This window comes from Oncorhynchus gorbuscha, linkage group LG08, assembly GCF_021184085.1.
Source record: "Oncorhynchus gorbuscha isolate QuinsamMale2020 ecotype Even-year linkage group LG08, OgorEven_v1.0, whole genome shotgun sequence".
Classification (NCBI taxonomy): Eukaryota; Metazoa; Chordata; class Actinopteri; order Salmoniformes; family Salmonidae; genus Oncorhynchus; species Oncorhynchus gorbuscha.
The window spans coordinates 73,683,036-73,702,033 of NC_060180.1; the positions used below are offsets into that span (position 1 = coordinate 73,683,036).

General features: G+C 42.0%; 1 protein-coding gene across 2 annotated transcripts in view; it reads left to right on the top strand.

Annotated features, from left to right (window-relative positions):
- The window catches only part of LOC124042175 (alpha-amylase-like), a 33,852-nt gene that overhangs the window by 13,267 nt on the left and 1,587 nt on the right, over positions 1 to 18,998 (top strand). For both annotated transcript variants that reach the window (XM_046360574.1, XM_046360572.1), the window contains 6 exons: positions 8,969 to 9,115; positions 11,040 to 11,237; positions 13,960 to 14,190; positions 14,805 to 14,938; positions 15,650 to 15,772; positions 16,913 to 17,113. In XM_046360574.1, coding sequence (XP_046216530.1) covers positions 8,969 to 9,115; positions 11,040 to 11,237; positions 13,960 to 14,190; positions 14,805 to 14,938; positions 15,650 to 15,772; positions 16,913 to 17,113 — 1,034 coding nt within the window. The remainder of the gene's footprint in view (positions 1 to 8,968; positions 9,116 to 11,039; positions 11,238 to 13,959; positions 14,191 to 14,804; positions 14,939 to 15,649; positions 15,773 to 16,912; positions 17,114 to 18,998) is intronic.

Consider the following 18,998-nt stretch of genomic DNA (forward strand, 5'->3'; position numbering starts at 1 on the left):
GTACTCACCATGGTTGTTGTTCTCCAGGCCCATAGTTTATCCTAATGTACTCACCATGGTTGTTGTTCTCCAGGCCCAGGGTTTATCCTACTGTACTCACCATGGTTGTTGTTCTCCTACCCCAGGGTTTATCCTACTGTACTCACCATGGTTGTTGTTCTCCAGGCCCATAGTTTATCCTACTCTACTCACCATGGTTGTTGTTCTCCAGGCCCAGGGTTTATCCTACTGTACTCACCATGGTTGTTGTTCTCCTACCCCAGGGTTTATCCTACTGTACTCACCATGGTTGTTGTTCTCCAGGCCCAGGGTTTATCCTAATGTACTCACCATGGTTGTCATTCTCCAGGCCCAGGGTTTATCTTACTGTATCACCATGGTTGTTGTTCTCCTACCCCAGGGTTTATCCTACTGTACTCACCATGGTTGTTGTTCTCCAGGCCCAGGGTTTATCCTACTGTACTCACCATGGTTGTTGTTCTCCAGGCCCAGGGTTTATCCTAATGTACTCACCATGGTTGTTGTTCTCCTACCCCAGGGTTTATCCTACTGTACTCACCATGGTTGTTGTTCTCCTACCCAGGGTTTATCCTACTGTACTCACCATGGTTGTTGATCTCCACCCCAGGGTTTATCCTGCTGTACTCACCATGGTTGTTGTTCTCCAGGCCCAGGGTTTATCCTACTGTACTCACCATGGTTGTTGTTCTCCTACCCCAGGGTTTATCCTACTGTACTCACCATGGTTGTTGTTCTCCTACCCCAGGGTTTATCCTACTGTACTCATTATGGTTGTTGTTCTCCAGGCCCAGGGTTTATCCTACTGTACTCACCATGGTTGTTGTTCTCCTACCCCAGGGTTTATTCTACTGTACTCACCATGGTTGTTGTTCTCCAGCCCAGGGTTTATCCTACTGTACTCACCATGGTTGTTGTTCTCCACCCCAGGGTTTATCCTAATGTACTCACCATGGTTGTTGTTCTCCTACCCCAGGTTTATCCTACTGTACTCACCATGGTTGTTGTTCTCCTACCCCAGGGTTTATCCTACTGTACTTTATCCTACTGTACTCACCATGGTTGTTGTTCTCCTACCCCAGGGTTTATCCTAATGTACTCACCATGGTTGTTGTTCTCCTACCCCAGTGTTTATCCTACTGTACTCACCATGGTTGTTGTTCTCCTACCCCAGGGTTTATCCTACTGTACTCACCATGGTTGTTGTTCTCCTACCCCAGGGTTTATCCTACTGTACTCACCATGGTTGTTGTTCTCCAGGCCCAGCGTTTATCCTACTGTACTCACCATGGTTGTTGTTCTCCTACCCCAGGGTTTATCCTACTGTACTCACCATGGTTGTTGTTCTCCTACCCCAGGGTTTATCCTACTGTACTCACCATGGTTGTTGTTCTCCAGGCCCAGCATTTATCCTACTGTACTCACCGTGGTTGTTGTTCTCCTATCCCAGGGTTTATTCTACTGTACTCACCATGGTTGTTGTTCTCCTACCCCAGGGTTTATCCTACTGTACTCACCATGGTTGTTGTTCTCCAGGCCCAGGGGTTATCCTACTGTACTCACCATGGTTGTTGTTCTCCAGGCCCAGGGTTTATCCTGCTGTACTCACCATGGTTGTTGTTCTCCTACCCCAGGGTTTATCCTGCTGTACTCACCATGGTTGTTGTTCTCCAGGCCCAGGGTTTATCCTACTGTACTCACCATGGTTGTTGTTATCCAGGCCCAGGGTTTATCCTACTGTACTCACCATGGTTGTTGTTATCCAGGCCCAGGGTTTATCCTACTGTACTCACCATGGTTGTTGTTCTCCTACCCCAGGGTTTATCCTACTGTACTCACCATGGTTGTTGTTCTCCAGGCCCAGGGTTTATCCTACTGTACTCACCATGGTTGTTGTTCTCCTACCCCAGGGTTTATCCTGTTGTACTCACCATGGTTGTTGTTCTCCAGGCCCAGGGTTTATCCTGCTGTACTCACCATGGTTGTTGTTCTCCAGGCCCAGGGTTTATCCTACTGTACTCACCATGGTTGTTGTTCTCCAGGCCTAGCATTTATCCTACTGTACTCACCATGGTTGTTGTTCTCCTACCCCAGGGTTTATTCTACTGTACTCACCATGGTTGTTGTTCTCCAGGCCCAGGATTTATCCTACTGTACTCACCATGGTTGTTGTTCTCCTACCCCAGGGTTTATCCTACTGTACTCACCATGGTTGTTGTTCTCCTACCCCAGGGTTTATCCTGCTGTACTCACCATGGTTGTTGTTCTCCAGGCCCAGGGTTTATCCTACTGTACTCACCATGGTTGTTGTTCTCCTACCCCAGGGTTTATCCTGTTGTACTCACCATGGTTGTTGTTCTCCAGGCCCAGGGTTTATCCTGCTGTACTCACCATGGTTGTTGTTCTCCAGGCCCAGGGTTTATCCTACTGTACTCACCATGGTTGTTGTTCTCCAGGCCCAGGGTTTATCCTAATGTACTCACCATGGTTGTTGTTCTCCTACCCCAGTGTTTATCCTACTGTACTCACCATGGTTGTTGTTCTCCTACCCCAGGGTTTATCCTACTGTACTCACCATGGTAGTTGTTCTCCTACCCCAGGGTTTATCCTACTGTACTCACCATGGTTGTTGTTCTCCTACCCCAGGGTTTATCCTACTGTACTCACCATGGTTGTTGTTCTCCAGGCCCAGCATTTATCCTACTGTACTCACCATGGTTGTTGTTCTCCTATCCCAGGGTTTATTCTACTGTACTCACCATGGTTGTTGTTCTCCTACCCCAGGGTTTATCCTACTGTACTCACCATGGTTGTTGTTCTCCAGGCCCAGGGGTTATCCTACTGTACTCACCATGGTTGTTGTTCTCCAGGCCCAGGGTTTATCCTGCTGTACTCACCATGGTTGTTGTTCTCCTACCCCAGGGTTTATCCTGCTGTACTCACCATGGTTGTTGTTCTCCAGGCCCAGGGTTTATCCTACTGTACTCACCATGGTTGTTGTTATCCAGGCCCAGGGTTTATCCTACTGTACTCACCATGGTTGTTGTTATCCAGGCCCAGGGTTTATCCTACTGTACTCACCATGGTTGTTGTTCTCCTACCCCAGGGTTTATCCTACTGTACTCACCATGGTTGTTGTTCTCCAGGCCCAGGGTTTATCCTACTGTACTCACCATGGTTGTTGTTCTCCTACCCCAGGGTTTATCCTGTTGTACTCACCATGGTTGTTGTTCTCCAGGCCCAGGGTTTATCCTGCTGTACTCACCATGGTTGTTGTTCTCCAGGCCCAGGGTTTATCCTACTGTACTCACCATGGTTGTTGTTCTCCAGGCCTAGCATTTATCCTACTGTACTCACCATGGTTGTTGTTCTCCTACCCCAGGGTTTATTCTACTGTACTCACCATGGTTGTTGTTCTCCAGGCCCAGGATTTATCCTACTGTACTCACCATGGTTGTTGTTCTCCTACCCCAGGGTTTATCCTACTGTACTCACCATGGTTGTTGTTCTCCTACCCCAGGGTTTATCCTGCTGTACTCACCATGGTTGTTGTTCTCCAGGCCCAGGGTTTATCCTACTGTACTCACCATGGTTGTTGTTCTCCTACCCCAGGGTTTATCCTGTTGTACTCACCATGGTTGTTGTTCTCCAGGCCCAGGGTTTATCCTGCTGTACTCACCATGGTTGTTGTTCTCCAGGCCCAGGGTTTATCCTACTGTACTCACCATGGTTGTTGTTCTCCAGGCCCAGGGTTTATCCTAATGTACTCACCATGGTTGTTGTTCTCCTACCCCAGTGTTTATCCTACTGTACTCACCATGGTTGTTGTTCTCCTACCCCAGGGTTTATCCTACTGTACTCACCATGGTAGTTGTTCTCCTACCCCAGGGTTTATCCTACTGTACTCACCATGGTTGTTGTTCTCCTACCCCAGGGTTTATCCTACTGTACTCACCATGGTTGTTGTTCTCCTACCCCAGGGTTTATCCTACTGTACTCACCATGGTTGTTGTTCTCCTACCCCAGGGTTTATCCTGCTGTACTCACCATGGTTGTTGTTCTCCAGGCCCAGGGTTATCCTACTGTACTCACCATGGTTGTTGTTCTCCAGGCCCAGGGTTTATCCTGCTGTACTCACCATGGTTGTTGTTCTCCTACCCCAGGGTTTATCCTGCTGTACTCACCATGGTTGTTGTTCTCCAGGCCCAGGGTTTATCCTACTGTACTCACCATGGTTGTTGTTATCCAGGCCCAGGGTTTATCCTACTGTACTCACCATGGTTGTTGTTATCCAGGCCCAGGGTTTATCCTACTGTACTCACCATGGTTGTTGTTCTCCTACCCCAGGGTTTATCCTACTGTACTCACCATGGTTGTTGTTCTCCAGGCCCAGGGTTTATCCTACTGTACTCACCATGGTTGTTGTTCTCCTACCCCAGGGTTTATCCTGTTGTACTCACCATGGTTGTTGTTCTCCAGGCCCAGGGTTTATCCTGCTGTACTCACCATGGTTGTTGTTCTCCAGGCCCAGGGTTTATCCTACTGTACTCACCATGGTTGTTGTTCTCCAGGCCCATAGTTTATCCTAATGTACTCACCATGGTTGTTGTTCTCCAGGCCCAGCATTTATCCTACTGTACTCACCATGGTTGTTGTTCTCCTACCCCAGGGTTTATTCTACTGTACTCACCATGGTTGTTGTTCTCCAGGCCCAGGATTTATCCTACTGTACTCACCATGGTTGTTGTTCTCCTACCCCAGGGTTTATCCTACTGTACTCACCATGGTTGTTGTTCTCCAGGCCCAGCATTTATCCTACTGTACTCACCGTGGTTGTTGTTCTCCTACCCCAGGGTTTATTCTACTGTACTCACCATGGTTGTTGTTCTCCTACCCCAGGGTTTATCCTACTGTACTCACCATGGTTGTTGTTCTCCAGGCCCAGGGGTTATCCTACTGTACTCACCATGGTTGTTGTTCTCCAGGCCCAGGGTTTATCCTGCTGTACTCACCATGGTTGTTGTTCTCCTACCCCAGGGTTTATCCTGCTGTACTCACCATGGTTGTTGTTCTCCAGGCCCAGGGTTTATCCTACTGTACTCACCATGGTTGTTGTTATCCAGGCCCAGGGTTTATCCTACTGTACTCACCATGGTTGTTGTTATCCAGGCCCAGGGTTTATCCTACTGTACTCACCATGGTTGTTGTTCTCCTACCCCAGGGTTTATCCTACTGTACTCACCATGGTTGTTGTTCTCCAGGCCCAGGGTTTATCCTACTGTACTCACCATGGTTGTTGTTCTCCTACCCCAGGGTTTATCCTGTTGTACTCACCATGGTTGTTGTTCTCCAGGCCCAGGGTTTATCCTGCTGTACTCACCATGGTTGTTGTTCTCCAGGCCCAGGGTTTATCCTACTGTACTCACCATGGTTGTTGTTCTCCAGGCCCATAGTTTATCCTAATGTACTCACCATGGTTGTTGTTCTCCAGGCCCAGCATTTATCCTACTGTACTCACCATGGTTGTTGTTCTCCTACCCCAGGGTTTATTCTACTGTACTCACCATGGTTGTTGTTCTCCAGGCCCAGGATTTATCCTACTGTACTCACCATGGTTGTTGTTCTCCTACCCCAGGGTTTATCCTACTGTACTCACCATGGTTGTTGTTCTCCTACCCCAGGGTTTATCCTGCTGTACTCACCATGGTTGTTGTTCTCCAGGCCCAGGGTTTATCCTACTGTACTCACCATGGTTGTTGTTCTCCTACCCCAGGGTTTATCCTGTTGTACTCACCATGGTTGTTGTTCTCCAGGCCCAGGGTTTATCCTGCTGTACTCACCATGGTTGTTGTTCTCCAGGCCCAGGGTTTATCCTACTGTACTCACCATGCAGTTGTTGTTCTCCAGGCCCAGGGTTTATCCTAATGTACTCACCATGGTTGTTGTTCTCCTACCCCAGTGTTTATCCTACTGTACTCACCATGGTTGTTGTTCTCCTACCCCAGGGTTTATCCTACTGTACTCACCATGGTAGTTGTTCTCCTACCCCAGGGTTTATCCTACTGTACTCACCATGGTTGTTGTTCTCCTACCCCAGGGTTTATCCTACTGTACTCACCATGGTTGTTGTTCTCCTACCCCAGGGTTTATCCTACTGTACTCACCATGGTTGTTGTTCTCCTACCCCAGGGTTTATCCTACTGTACTCACCATGGTTGTTGTTCTCCTACCCCAGGGTTTATCCTGCTGTACTCACCATGGTTGTTGTTCTCCAGGCCCAGGGGTTATCCTACTGTACTCACCATGGTTGTTGTTCTCCAGGCCCAGGGTTTATCCTGCTGTACTCACCATGGTTGTTGTTCTCCTACCCCAGGGTTTATCCTGCTGTACTCACCATGGTTGTTGTTCTCCAGGCCCAGGGTTTATCCTACTGTACTCACCATGGTTGTTGTTATCCAGGCCCAGGGTTTATCCTACTGTACTCACCATGGTTGTTGTTATCCAGGCCCAGGGTTTATCCTACTGTACTCACCATGGTTGTTGTTCTCCTACCCCAGGGTTTATCCTACTGTACTCACCATGGTTGTTGTTCTCCAGGCCCAGGGTTTATCCTACTGTACTCACCATGGTTGTTGTTCTCCTACCCCAGGGTTTATCCTGTTGTACTCACCATGGTTGTTGTTCTCCAGGCCCAGGGTTTATCCTGCTGTACTCACCATGGTTGTTGTTCTCCAGGCCCAGGGTTTATCCTACTGTACTCACCATGGTTGTTGTTCTCCAGGCCCATAGTTTATCCTAATGTACTCACCATGGTTGTTGTTCTCCAGGCCCAGCATTTATCCTACTGTACTCACCATGGTTGTTGTTCTCCTACCCCAGGGTTTATTCTACTGTACTCACCATGGTTGTTGTTCTCCAGGCCCAGGATTTATCCTACTGTACTCACCATGGTTGTTGTTCTCCTACCCCAGGGTTTATCCTACTGTACTCACCATGGTTGTTGTTCTCCTACCCCAGGGTTTATCCTGCTGTACTCACCATGGTTGTTGTTCTCCAGGCCCAGGGTTTATCCTACTGTACTCACCATGGTTGTTGTTCTCCTACCCCAGGGTTTATCCTGTTGTACTCACCATGGTTGTTGTTCTCCAGGCCCAGGGTTTATCCTGCTGTACTCACCATGGTTGTTGTTCTCCAGGCCCAGGGTTTATCCTACTGTACTCACCATGGTTGTTGTTCTCCAGGCCCAGGGTTTATCCTAATGTACTCACCATGGTTGTTGTTCTCCTACCCCAGTGTTTATCCTACTGTACTCACCATGGTTGTTGTTCTCCTACCCCAGGGTTTATCCTACTGTACTCACCATGGTAGTTGTTCTCCTACCCCAGGGTTTATCCTACTGTACTCACCATGGTTGTTGTTCTCCTACCCCAGGGTTTATCCTACTGTACTCACCATGGTTGTTGTTCTCCTACCCCAGGGTTTATCCTACTGTACTCACCATGGTTGTTGTTCTCCTACCCCAGGATTTATCCTACTGTACTCACCATGGTTGTTGTTCTCCTACCCCAGGGTTTATCCTGCTGTACTCACCATGGTTGTTGTTCTCCAGGGCCAGGGTTTATCCTACTGTCCTCACCATGGTTGTTGTTCTCCTACCCCAGGGTTTATCCTACTGTACTCACCATGGTTGTTGTTCTCCAGGCCCAGGGTTTATCCTACTGTACTCACCATGGTTGTTGTTCTCCAGGCCCAGGGTTTATCCTACTGTACTCACCATGGTTGTTGTTCTCCTACCCCAGGGTTTATCCTACTGTACTCACCATGGTTGTTGTTCTCCTACCCCAGGGTTTATCCTACTGTACTCACCATGGTTGTTGTTCTCCTACCCCAGGGTTTATCCTACTGTACTCACCATGGTTGTTGTTCTCCAGGCCCAGGGTTTATCCTACTGTACTCACCATGGTTGTTGTTCTCCTACCCCAGGGTTTATCCTACTGTACTCACCATGGTTGTTGTTCTCCTACCCCAGGGTTTATCCTACTGTACTCACCATGGTTGTTGTTCTCCTACCCCAGGGTTTATCCTACTGTACTCACCATGGTTGTTGTTCTTACGGCTAATACCTTACATTTACTCTTCCCATATGAGTATTGATCATATGAGTGTTGTATCACTAGCTACATTTCCATCCAATTTGCGACAGATTTTGGTGCGAAATATTCAGAAATCCAACAAAAAAAACAAGATGTGCATTTTCCCACCACAGAAGTATTTCCGTCAAATTGCCTTGTTGCGGATAAAAGTGCGTGACACATAAAAGTAATTTGTACCGAATAAATATATAACATTTAAATGAGTTTCCATCGCATTTTCATGTCTACAGATGGTTTCGTCACAAAGAATGTTGCGTTTTATAGCAAATGTGCCCACTGGTGTTGGCATGTGCTCTCTACCCAACAGATGGCAGATACAGTCTACAGGATGAGATTATTATGGACAAAGGAGTGAGATTATTTTTGCATGTCAAACAGGCAGCAAAATATCGATCACCAGAATAAGACACATACTACAGTTGCAATAGTAAAAGATACATATATATACAGTAATAATAGATACAGATATATATATAGAGAGAGTAATAGATACAGATATATATATATATGTGTGTAGAGAGAGAGAGAGAGAGTAATAAATACAGAAATATATAGTGCAATAAATACAGATACTGTATATATAGAGTAATAGATACAGATATATAGAGAGTAACAGATACGGAATGCACATCTTCATTTTCATCTATGTATATAGATATATCCAAAACCACATATCGATGTTAAATGTTGTTTTTTAAAGATTACTGGCTAACCCACTGATTCTACTTCATGGTTGCCCCGCCCTGAGGTGATGTTTGAGTTAGAAATATACCTATGCTGTTCCCTCTTCCCCTTAGATCTCTCCTCCTACTGAGAGTATTTTGTTGACCAGCCCTTGGAGACCATGGTGGGAACGGTACCAGCCAATCAGCTACAACCTGTGTTCCAGATCAGGAAATGAGAGCGAGCTCAGAGACATGATTACCAGATGCAACAACGTTGGGGTAAACAACAATAATATAAAAAACACAGGCGTGATCATGAACATGACAAACTTCATATTGTCTTAGAAGTCCACTGCTAGAGGTTAAGTAGGCTACTTGATCTCCTACTCTGCTCCCACAAACACACAGAAAAAAATGTAAATCACCATCATACTACCAACCCAACAGAACCAAGTTTAACTGATGGTCTAGCAACTCTTAACCAAACCGACAGAACCAAGTTTAACTGATGGTCTACCAACTCTTAACCAAACCGACAGAACCAAGTTCAACTGTTGGTCTACCAACTCTTAACCAAACCGACAGAACCAAGTTTAACTTGTTGGTCTACCAACTCTTAACCAAACCGACAGAACCAAGTTTAACTTGTTGGTCTACCAACTCTTAACCAAACCGACAGAACCAAGTTTAACTGATGGTCTACCAACTCTTAACCAAACCGACAGAACCAAGTTTAACTGATGGTCTACCAACTCTTAACCAAACCGACAGAACCAAGTTCAACTGATGGTCTACCAACTCTTAACCAAACCGACAGAACCAAGTTCAACTGTTGGTCTACCAACTCTTAACCAAACCGACAGAACCAAGTTTAACTTGTTGGTCTACCAACTCTTAACCAAACCGACAGAACCAAGTTTAACTTGTTGGTCTACCAACTCTTAACCAAACCGACAGAACCAAGTTTAACTGATGGTCTACCAACTCTTAACCAAACCGACAGAACCAAGTTCAACTGTTGGTCTAACAACTCTTAACCAAACCGACAAAACCAAGTTCAACTGTTGGTCTACCAACTCTTAACCAAACCGACAGAACCAAGTTTAACTGATGGTCTACCAACTCTTAACCAAACCGACAGAACCAAGTTCAACTGTTGGTCTACCAACTCTTAACCAAACCGACAGAACCAAGTTTAACTTGTTGGTCTACCAACTCTTAACCAAACCGACAGAACCAAGTTTAACTTGTTGGTCTACCAACTCTTAACCAAACCGACAGAACCAAGTTTAACTTGTTGGTCTACCAACTCTTAACCAAACCGACAGAACCAAGTTTAACTGATGGTCTACCAACTCTTAACCAAACCAAGTTTAACTGTTGGTCTAACAACTCTTAACCAAACCAACAGAACCCATTTTAACTGATGGTCTAACAACTCTTAACCAAACCGACAGAACCAAGTTTAACTGATGGTCTAACAACTCTTAACCAAACCGACAGAACCAAGTTTAACTGTTGGTCTACCAACTCTTAACCAAACCGACAGAACCAAGTTTAACTGTTGGTCTAACAACTCTTAACCAAACCGACAGAAGCAAGTTCAACTGATGGTCTACCAACTCTTAACCAAACCGACAGAACCAAGTTTAACTGTGGGTCTAACAACAAACCAAACCAACAGAACCAAGTTTAACTGTGGGTCTAACAACAAACCAAACCAACAGAACCAAGTTTAACTGTGGGTCTAACAACAAACCAAACCAACAGAACCAAGTTTAACTGTGGGTCTAACAACAAACCAAACCGACAGAACCAAGTTTAACTGTGGGTCTAACAACAAACCAAACCAACAGAACCAAGTTTAACTGTGGGTCTAATAACAAACCAAACCAACAGAAACAAGTTTAACTTGTTGGTCTAACAACAAACCAAACCAACAGAACCAAGTTTAACTGTTGGTCTAACAACTCTTAACCAAACCGACAGAACCAAGTTTAACTGTTGGTCTAACAACAAACCAAACCAACAGAACCAAGTTTAACTGTTGGTCTACCAACAAACCAAACCAACAGAACCAAGTTTAACTGTTGGTCTAACAACAAACCAAACCGACAGAACCAACAGTTAAAATCCTTCCTCCAGATCTGTGTCCTGCTCAGTTTTCTCTGTGACACCAAAACCTCTCTCCTAATATTCACAGGTTAACATCTACGTTGATGCCGTCATCAACCACATGTGTGGAGCTGGAGGCGGAGAGGGAACCCACTCTACCTGTGGAACCTATTTCAGTGCCAAAAAGATGGACTTCCCTTCCATTCCCTTCAGTCGCTTTGATTTCAACGAAGGCAAGTGCAAATCAGCCAGCGGAGACATCGAGAATTACAATGATATCAACCAGGTATGACTCAGTACACACTAAATTACAATGATATCAACCAGGTATGACTCAGTACACACTAAATTACAATGATATCAACCAGGTATGACTCAGTACACACTAAATTACAATGATATCAACCAGGTATGACTCAGTACACTAAATTACAATGATATCAACCAGGTATGACTCAGTACACTAAATTACAATGATATCAACCAGGTATGACTCAGTACACTAAATTACAATGATATCAACCAGGTATGACTCAGTACACTAAATTACAATGATATCAACCAGGTATGACTCAGTACACTAAATTACAATGATATCAACCAGGTATGACTCAGTACACTAAATTACACTGATATCAACCAGGTATGACTCAGTACACTAAATTACAATGATATCAACCAGATATGACTCAGTACACTAAATTATTATTGATATCAACCAGGTATGACTCAGTACACTAAATTACAATGATATCAACCAGGTATGACTCAGTACACTAAATTACAATGATATCAACCAGGTATGACTCAGTACACTAAATTACAATGATACCAACCAGGTATGACTCAGTACACTAAATTATTATTGATATCAACCAGGTATGACTCAGTACACTAAATTATTATTGATATCAACCAGGTATGACTCAGTACACTAAATTACAATGATATCAACCAGGTATGACTCAGTACACACTAAATTACAATGATATCAACCAGGTATGACTCAGTACACTAAATTACAATGACATCAACCAGGTATGACTCAGTACACTAAATTACAATGATATCAACCAGGTATGACTCAGTACACTAAATTACAATGATATCAACCAGGTATGACTCAGTACACTAAATTACACTGATATCAACCAGGTATGACTCAGTACACTAAATTACAATGATATCAACCAGATATGACTCAGTACACTAAATTATTATTGATATCAACCAGGTATGACTCAGTACACTAAATTACAATGATATCAACCAGGTATGACTCAGTACACTAAATTACAATGATATCAACCAGGTATGACTCAGTACACTAAATTACAATGATACCAACCAGGTATGACTCAGTACACTAAATTATTATTGATATCAACCAGGTATGACTCAGTACACTAAATTATTATTGATATCAACCAGGTATGACTCAGTACACTAAATTACAATGATATCAACCAGGTATGACTCAGTACACACTAAATTACAATGATATCAACCAGGTATGACTCAGTACACTAAATTACAATGACATCAACCAGGTATGACTCAGTACACTAAATTATTATTGATATCAACCAGGTATGACTCAGTACACTAAATTACAATGATATCAACCAGGTATGACTCAGTACACTAAATTATTATTGATATCAACCAGGTATGACTCAGTACACTAAATTATTATTGATATCAACCAGGTATGACTCAGTACACTAAATTACAATGATATCAACCAGGTATGACTCAGTAGTACAGTACACACTAAATTATTATTGATATCAACCAGGTATGACTCAGTACACTAAATTACAATGATATCAACCAGGTATGACTCAGCACACTAAATTATTATTGATATCAACCAGGTATGACTCAGTACACTAAATTATTATAGATATCAACCAGGTATGACTCAGTACACTAAATTATTATTGATATCAACCAGGTATGACTCAGTACACTAAATTATTATTGATATCAACCAGGTATGACTCAGTACACTAAATTATTATTGATATCAACCAGGTATGACTCAGTGCACACTAAATTATTATTGATATCAACCAGGTATGACTCAGTACACACTAAATTATTATTGATATCAACCAGGTATGACTCAGTACACACTAAATTATTATTGATATCAACCAGGTATGACTCAGTAGTACAGTAGTACTCAATTATTATTGATATCAACTAGGTATGACTCAGTAGTACAGTAGTACTCAATTATTATTGATATCAACCAGGTATGACTCAGTAGTACAGTAGTACTCAATTATTATTGATATCAACCAGGTATGACTCAGTAGTACAGTAGTACTCAATTATTATTGATATCAACCAGGTATGACTCAGTAGTACAGTAGTACTCAATTATTATTGATATCAACCAGGTATGACTCAGTAGTACAGTAGTACTCAATTATTATTGATATCAACCAGGTATGACTCAGTAGTACAGTAGTACTCAATTATTATTGATATCAACCAGGTATGACTCAGTAGTACAGTAGTACTCAATTATTATTGCAGATCGTATTATTTATTTTTTTACAGTTTGTAGCGTGGTTCTGCGTTGTGTACTTTTCACTAGGACGCTGCCACAACTGAAGGTCTGCTAGTTGAATTATTTTATTTATTTGCCCTGCACACGAAGAGACAACACACATTATGTTAACCCTTGGTGCGGTCCTAGCTCTCAGACACCTTGCTAGCTGGAGGTCAGGCAATTTTTACGCAATTTCACAAAATAATGTTTCTCTTTTTGTGGAGATGCTGAATAGTGGTCTTCATTAAGACAAACTAGAGGAGTAGTCTTTAACATTGGGAAACAAACGTTTTATTCAAGTCTAAATTGATTAAAGTTTGCTGTTTTACTTGTGTGATACAATGCAATTTGAGTTATTGTGATACTTTCACACTGTCACTCTTTCAAGTTTGGTAACGGACAAATGACGATAATCAGCTTACGTAAGGTTTTGCTCCATCCCCAGGTACGTGATTGTCGTCTGGTGAGTCTGCTGGATCTCGCCCTGGAGAAGAACTATGTCAGAGAAAAGGTGGCCGACTACATGAACAAGCTGATCGACATGGGAGTGGCCGGGTTCAGAGTGGACGCCAGTAAACACATGTGGCCCGGCGACCTTGCTGTCATCTACGGAAGTCTGCACAACCTCAACACCCGCTGGTTCAACGGGGGATCCAGACCCTTCCTGTTCCAGGAGGTAATTATGTAACTCCTTGTTTTTCTACTAATATACTATAAAATATCAATATAATGTATATACTATAAAATATCAATATAATGTATATACTATAAAATATCAATATAATGTATATACTATAAAATATCAATATAATGTATATACTATAAAATATCAATATAATGTATATACTATAAAATATAAATATAATGTTTATACTATAAAATATAAATATAATGTATATACTATAAAATATAAATATAATGTATATACTATAAAATATAAATATAATGTATATACTATAAAATATAAATATAATTTATATACTATAAAATACAAATATAATGTTTATACTATAAAATATAAATATCATTTATACACTATAAAACTATACTACTCCCCCCCAACACACAATATGGTTTATATACTATAAAAGTATACTACTCACCCCCCCAACACACAATATAATTGCTTTGAGCATCGGAAGAACGTCTATATAGGACTGCATCCAATCAGTTTGTGTTCCATGACATGTAGACGTACCATCTACCATCCTCTTCCTCAGTCTTGGCATCTCCATTTGTAAATGTATATCTTCATCAGTGCTAAATGTTTTCTTTATTGATTCCGTTTAGGTTATCGACATGGGTGGCGAGGCCATCCAGACCTCAGAGTACTTCCCCTTAGGCAGAGTCACGGAGTTCAAATATGGAGCCAAAATCGGAAACGTCTTCCGCAAGTGGAACGGCGAAAAGCTGTCTTACACCAAGTAAGATATGATTACATGAGTTAACATTGTACATTTTCATTGTAGTAATTTAGCAGATGCTCTTATTCAACAAAAAATAACTCATTAAAGATGGACTCCGGCTATTTCTGAACTTTTTTCTGTTGATAAACAATATCTGAAGCATAAACGCAGTGATGTCCACGCACTTAAGAAAATAAATCTACTTAAAGACGTCGTCCATTCAGAGTTGGTCTGATGGTCTGACGTGATGTCATCGGCCTCCCCCCTTTGCTTGAGGAACAATACAAGAGCAGTAGATAGCTAAAGAGGAAAGCCCCCCCCCCCCCCATTCACTTGTGCCATGTCATGAGGATACCTGGGCCACCTATTGACATGTGCTTTTTTCAGTAAATCTGGTGTCAAATGAGGTGGAGTTGCACTTTAACTAATTTCCTCATAAGTTACAAACTCATTTAATACATTGTTAAATACAAACTCATAATATAACTTTTATAATTATTATATACATATTATTTATATATATATATATAAACTTTTATAATTATTATATACATATTATTTATATATATATATATATATATATATATATATATATTAGTAAATTATTACTTATCACATTGTGTTTGTGAATATTTCAAAGATACAGTTGATGTATTTTGTAAGTAGCCAAAGTGTGTGAATTTGTCAACTTTGTCATTTTCCTAAATCATTTCGATGTGTGTATTCCAGGAACTGGGGTGAGGGCTGGGGCTTCATGCCCGACAGCAATGCTCTTGTGTTTATTGATAACCATGACAACCAGAGAGGTCATGGAGGAGGTGGAAACGCCATACTCACCTTCTGGGACGCCAGGTACCCTCTCACTACACCTCTCTCTTACATACAAATCTTTCACTACGCAACTTTGCCAATATCCATTTTACCAACATACAGTACTTCCTTCTTTTTAAACTTCTTCATGTTAATAACATACAGTACTTCCTTCTTTTTAAACTTCTTCATGTTAATAACATACAGTACTTCCTTCCTTTTAAACTTCTTCATGTTAATAACATACAGTACTTCCTTCCTTTTAAACTTCTTCATGTTAATAACATACAGTACTTCCTTCCTTTTAAACTTCTTCATGTTAATAACATACAGTACTTCCTTCCTTTTAAACTTCTTCATGTTAATAACATACAGTACATCCTTCCTTTTAAACTTATTCATGTTAACAACATACAGTACTTCCTTCCTTTTAAACTTATTCATGTTAATAACATACAGTACTTCCTTCTTTTTAAACTTCTTCATGTTAATAACGTACAGTACTTCCTTCCTTTTAAACGTATTCATGTTAATAACATACAGTACTTCCTTCTTTTTAAACTTCTTCATGTTAATAACATACAGTACTTCCTTCCTTTTAAACTTCTTCATGTTAATAACATACAGTACATCCTTCCTTTTAAACTTATTCATGTTAACAACATACAGTACTTCCTTCCTTTTAAACTTATTCATGTTAATAACGTACAGTACTTCCTTCCTTTTAAACGTATTCATGTTAATAACATACAGTACTTCCTTCTTTTTAAACTTCTTCATGTTAATAACATACAGTACTTCCTTCCTTTTAAACTTCTTCATGTTAATAACATACAGTACATCCTTCCTTTTAAACTTATTCATGTTAACAACATACAGTACTTCCTTCCTTTTAAACTTATTCATGTTAATAACGTACAGTACTTCCTTCCTTTTAAACGTATTCATGTTAATAACATACAGTACTTCCTTCCTTTTAAACTTCTTCCACTACTGTAAACATATTTTATGAGAGCTGAAGGAAGTACACAATTTATCTTCAGGAAAATTACCTTTTCTATATTTCATACCGACCCCCCCCCCCCCCCCCCCCGATGACATCAATTCATGATTAACAGAAAAAATAACAATTATGAAAACAACCATTATTTTAGGATTCATCGATTGTTGACTCACCTGCAGGATTTACAAGATGGCCGTGGCCTACATGCTTGCCCATCCCTACGGAGTGGCCCGTGTGATGTCCTCCTTCCGCTGGAACCGCGCTGATGACTGGCAGGGCCCTCCCAGCCACGAAGATGGATCCACCAAGGATGTCCATGTAAACGCCGACGACACCTGTGGAGACGGATGGGTGTGTGAGCACAGGTGGCGCCAGATTACGTAAGTCCTACAGCGAACAAAGGCAGGTATTGATGTACATCACAGGATGTTTGTGGCACATTGGGGAGGCGGTTAGTCTAGTGGTTAGAGCATTGGACTATTTAACCGAAAGGAAGCCGGTTCAAATCCCCAAGCTGACAAGGTAAAAAAAAATAAAAAATCTGTCAATCTGCTCCTGAAAAAGGCAGTTAACCCACTGTTGCTAGGCCGTCATTGAAAATAAGAATTTGTTCTTAACTAACTTGCCTAGTTAAAAAAAACATTCATTTAGGGAGGACGGCTTGTGATATGTGAAAAGATCAGAATTGGGCTGACTGTGTAATTGGGAAAGTATTCAGACCCCTTCACTTTTTTCCCACATTTTGTTACTTTATAGCATTATTCTAAAATGCATATATATAAAAAAAATATATATATATATCTCATCAATCTACACATAGTACCCCACGATGACAAAGTGAAAACAGGTTTTTAGAAACAAAATCAGAAACACCATATTTACATAAGTATTCAGACCCTTTTTGAGCTCAGGTGCATCCTGTTTCCATCGATACTCCTTGAGATGTTTATAGAACTTGATTGGAGTCCACCTGTGTGTAAATTCAATTGACTGGGCATGATTTGGAAAGGCACACACCTGTCTATATAAGGTCCCACAGTTGACAAAAAAATTGTCAGAGCAAAAACCAAGTCATGAGGTCAAAGGAATGGTCTGTAGAGCTCCGAGACAGGATTGTGTTGATACGGGGAAGGGTACCAAACAATTTCTGCAATATTGAAGGTTCCCAAGTACACAGTGGCCTCCATCATTCTTAAACGGACGACGTTTTCAACTATCAAGACTCTTCCTAGAGCTGCCCAGCCAAACTTAGCAATCGGGGGAGAAGGAACTTGATGGTCACTCTGACAGAGCTCCAGAGTTCCTCTGTGGAGATAGGAGAACTTGATGGTCACTCTGACAGAGCTCCAGAGTTCCTCTGTGGTGATAGGAGAACTTGATGGTCACTCTGACAGAGCTCCAGAGTTCCTCTGTGGTGATAGGAGTACTTGATGGTCACTCTGACAGAGCTCCAGAGTTCCTCTGTGGAGATAGGAGAACTTGATGGTCACTCTGACAGAGCTCCAGAGTTCCTCTGTGGAGATAGGAGAACTTGATGGTCACTCTGACAGAGCTCCAGAGTTCCTCTGTGGAGATAGGAGAACTTGATGGTCACTCTGACAGAGCTCCAGAGTTCCTCTGTGGAGATAGGAGAACTTGATGGTCACTCTGACAGAGCTCCAGAGTTCCTCTGTGGAGATAGGAGAACTTGATGGTCACTCTGACAGAGCTCCAGAGTTCCTCTGTGGAGATAGGAGAACTTGATGGTCACTCTGACAGAGCTCCAGAGTTCCTCTGTGGTGATAGGAGAACTTGATGGTCACTCTGACAGAGCTCCAGAGTTCCTCTGTGGTGATAGGAGAACTTGAAAATAGTTGCGCAGTGACGCTCCCGTCCAGCTTGTAGCGTCATACCCAAGAAGACTCGAGGCTGTAATCACTGCTAAAGGTGCTTCAACAAACTACTGTGTAAATACCTATGTAGATGTAGAATTTCAATTTTACAAACTGACTTGTTGGAAAGGTGGCATATTATGACAGCGCCACGTTGATAGACACTTAGCTCTTCAGTATTCTGCTGCCAATGTTTGTCTATGGAGAATGCATGACCGTGTGCTCGATTTAATACGCCTGTCAGTAACGGGCGGGGCTGAAATAGCCGAAGCCACTAATTTAAAGGGGTGTCCACATACCTTTGACCATGTAATGTATCATAAATCAACACATCTTATTCACCGTTCGTTCCACTGACCGTAGCTACTAGGAACAGTTTTGGTTGTTGCTGTTC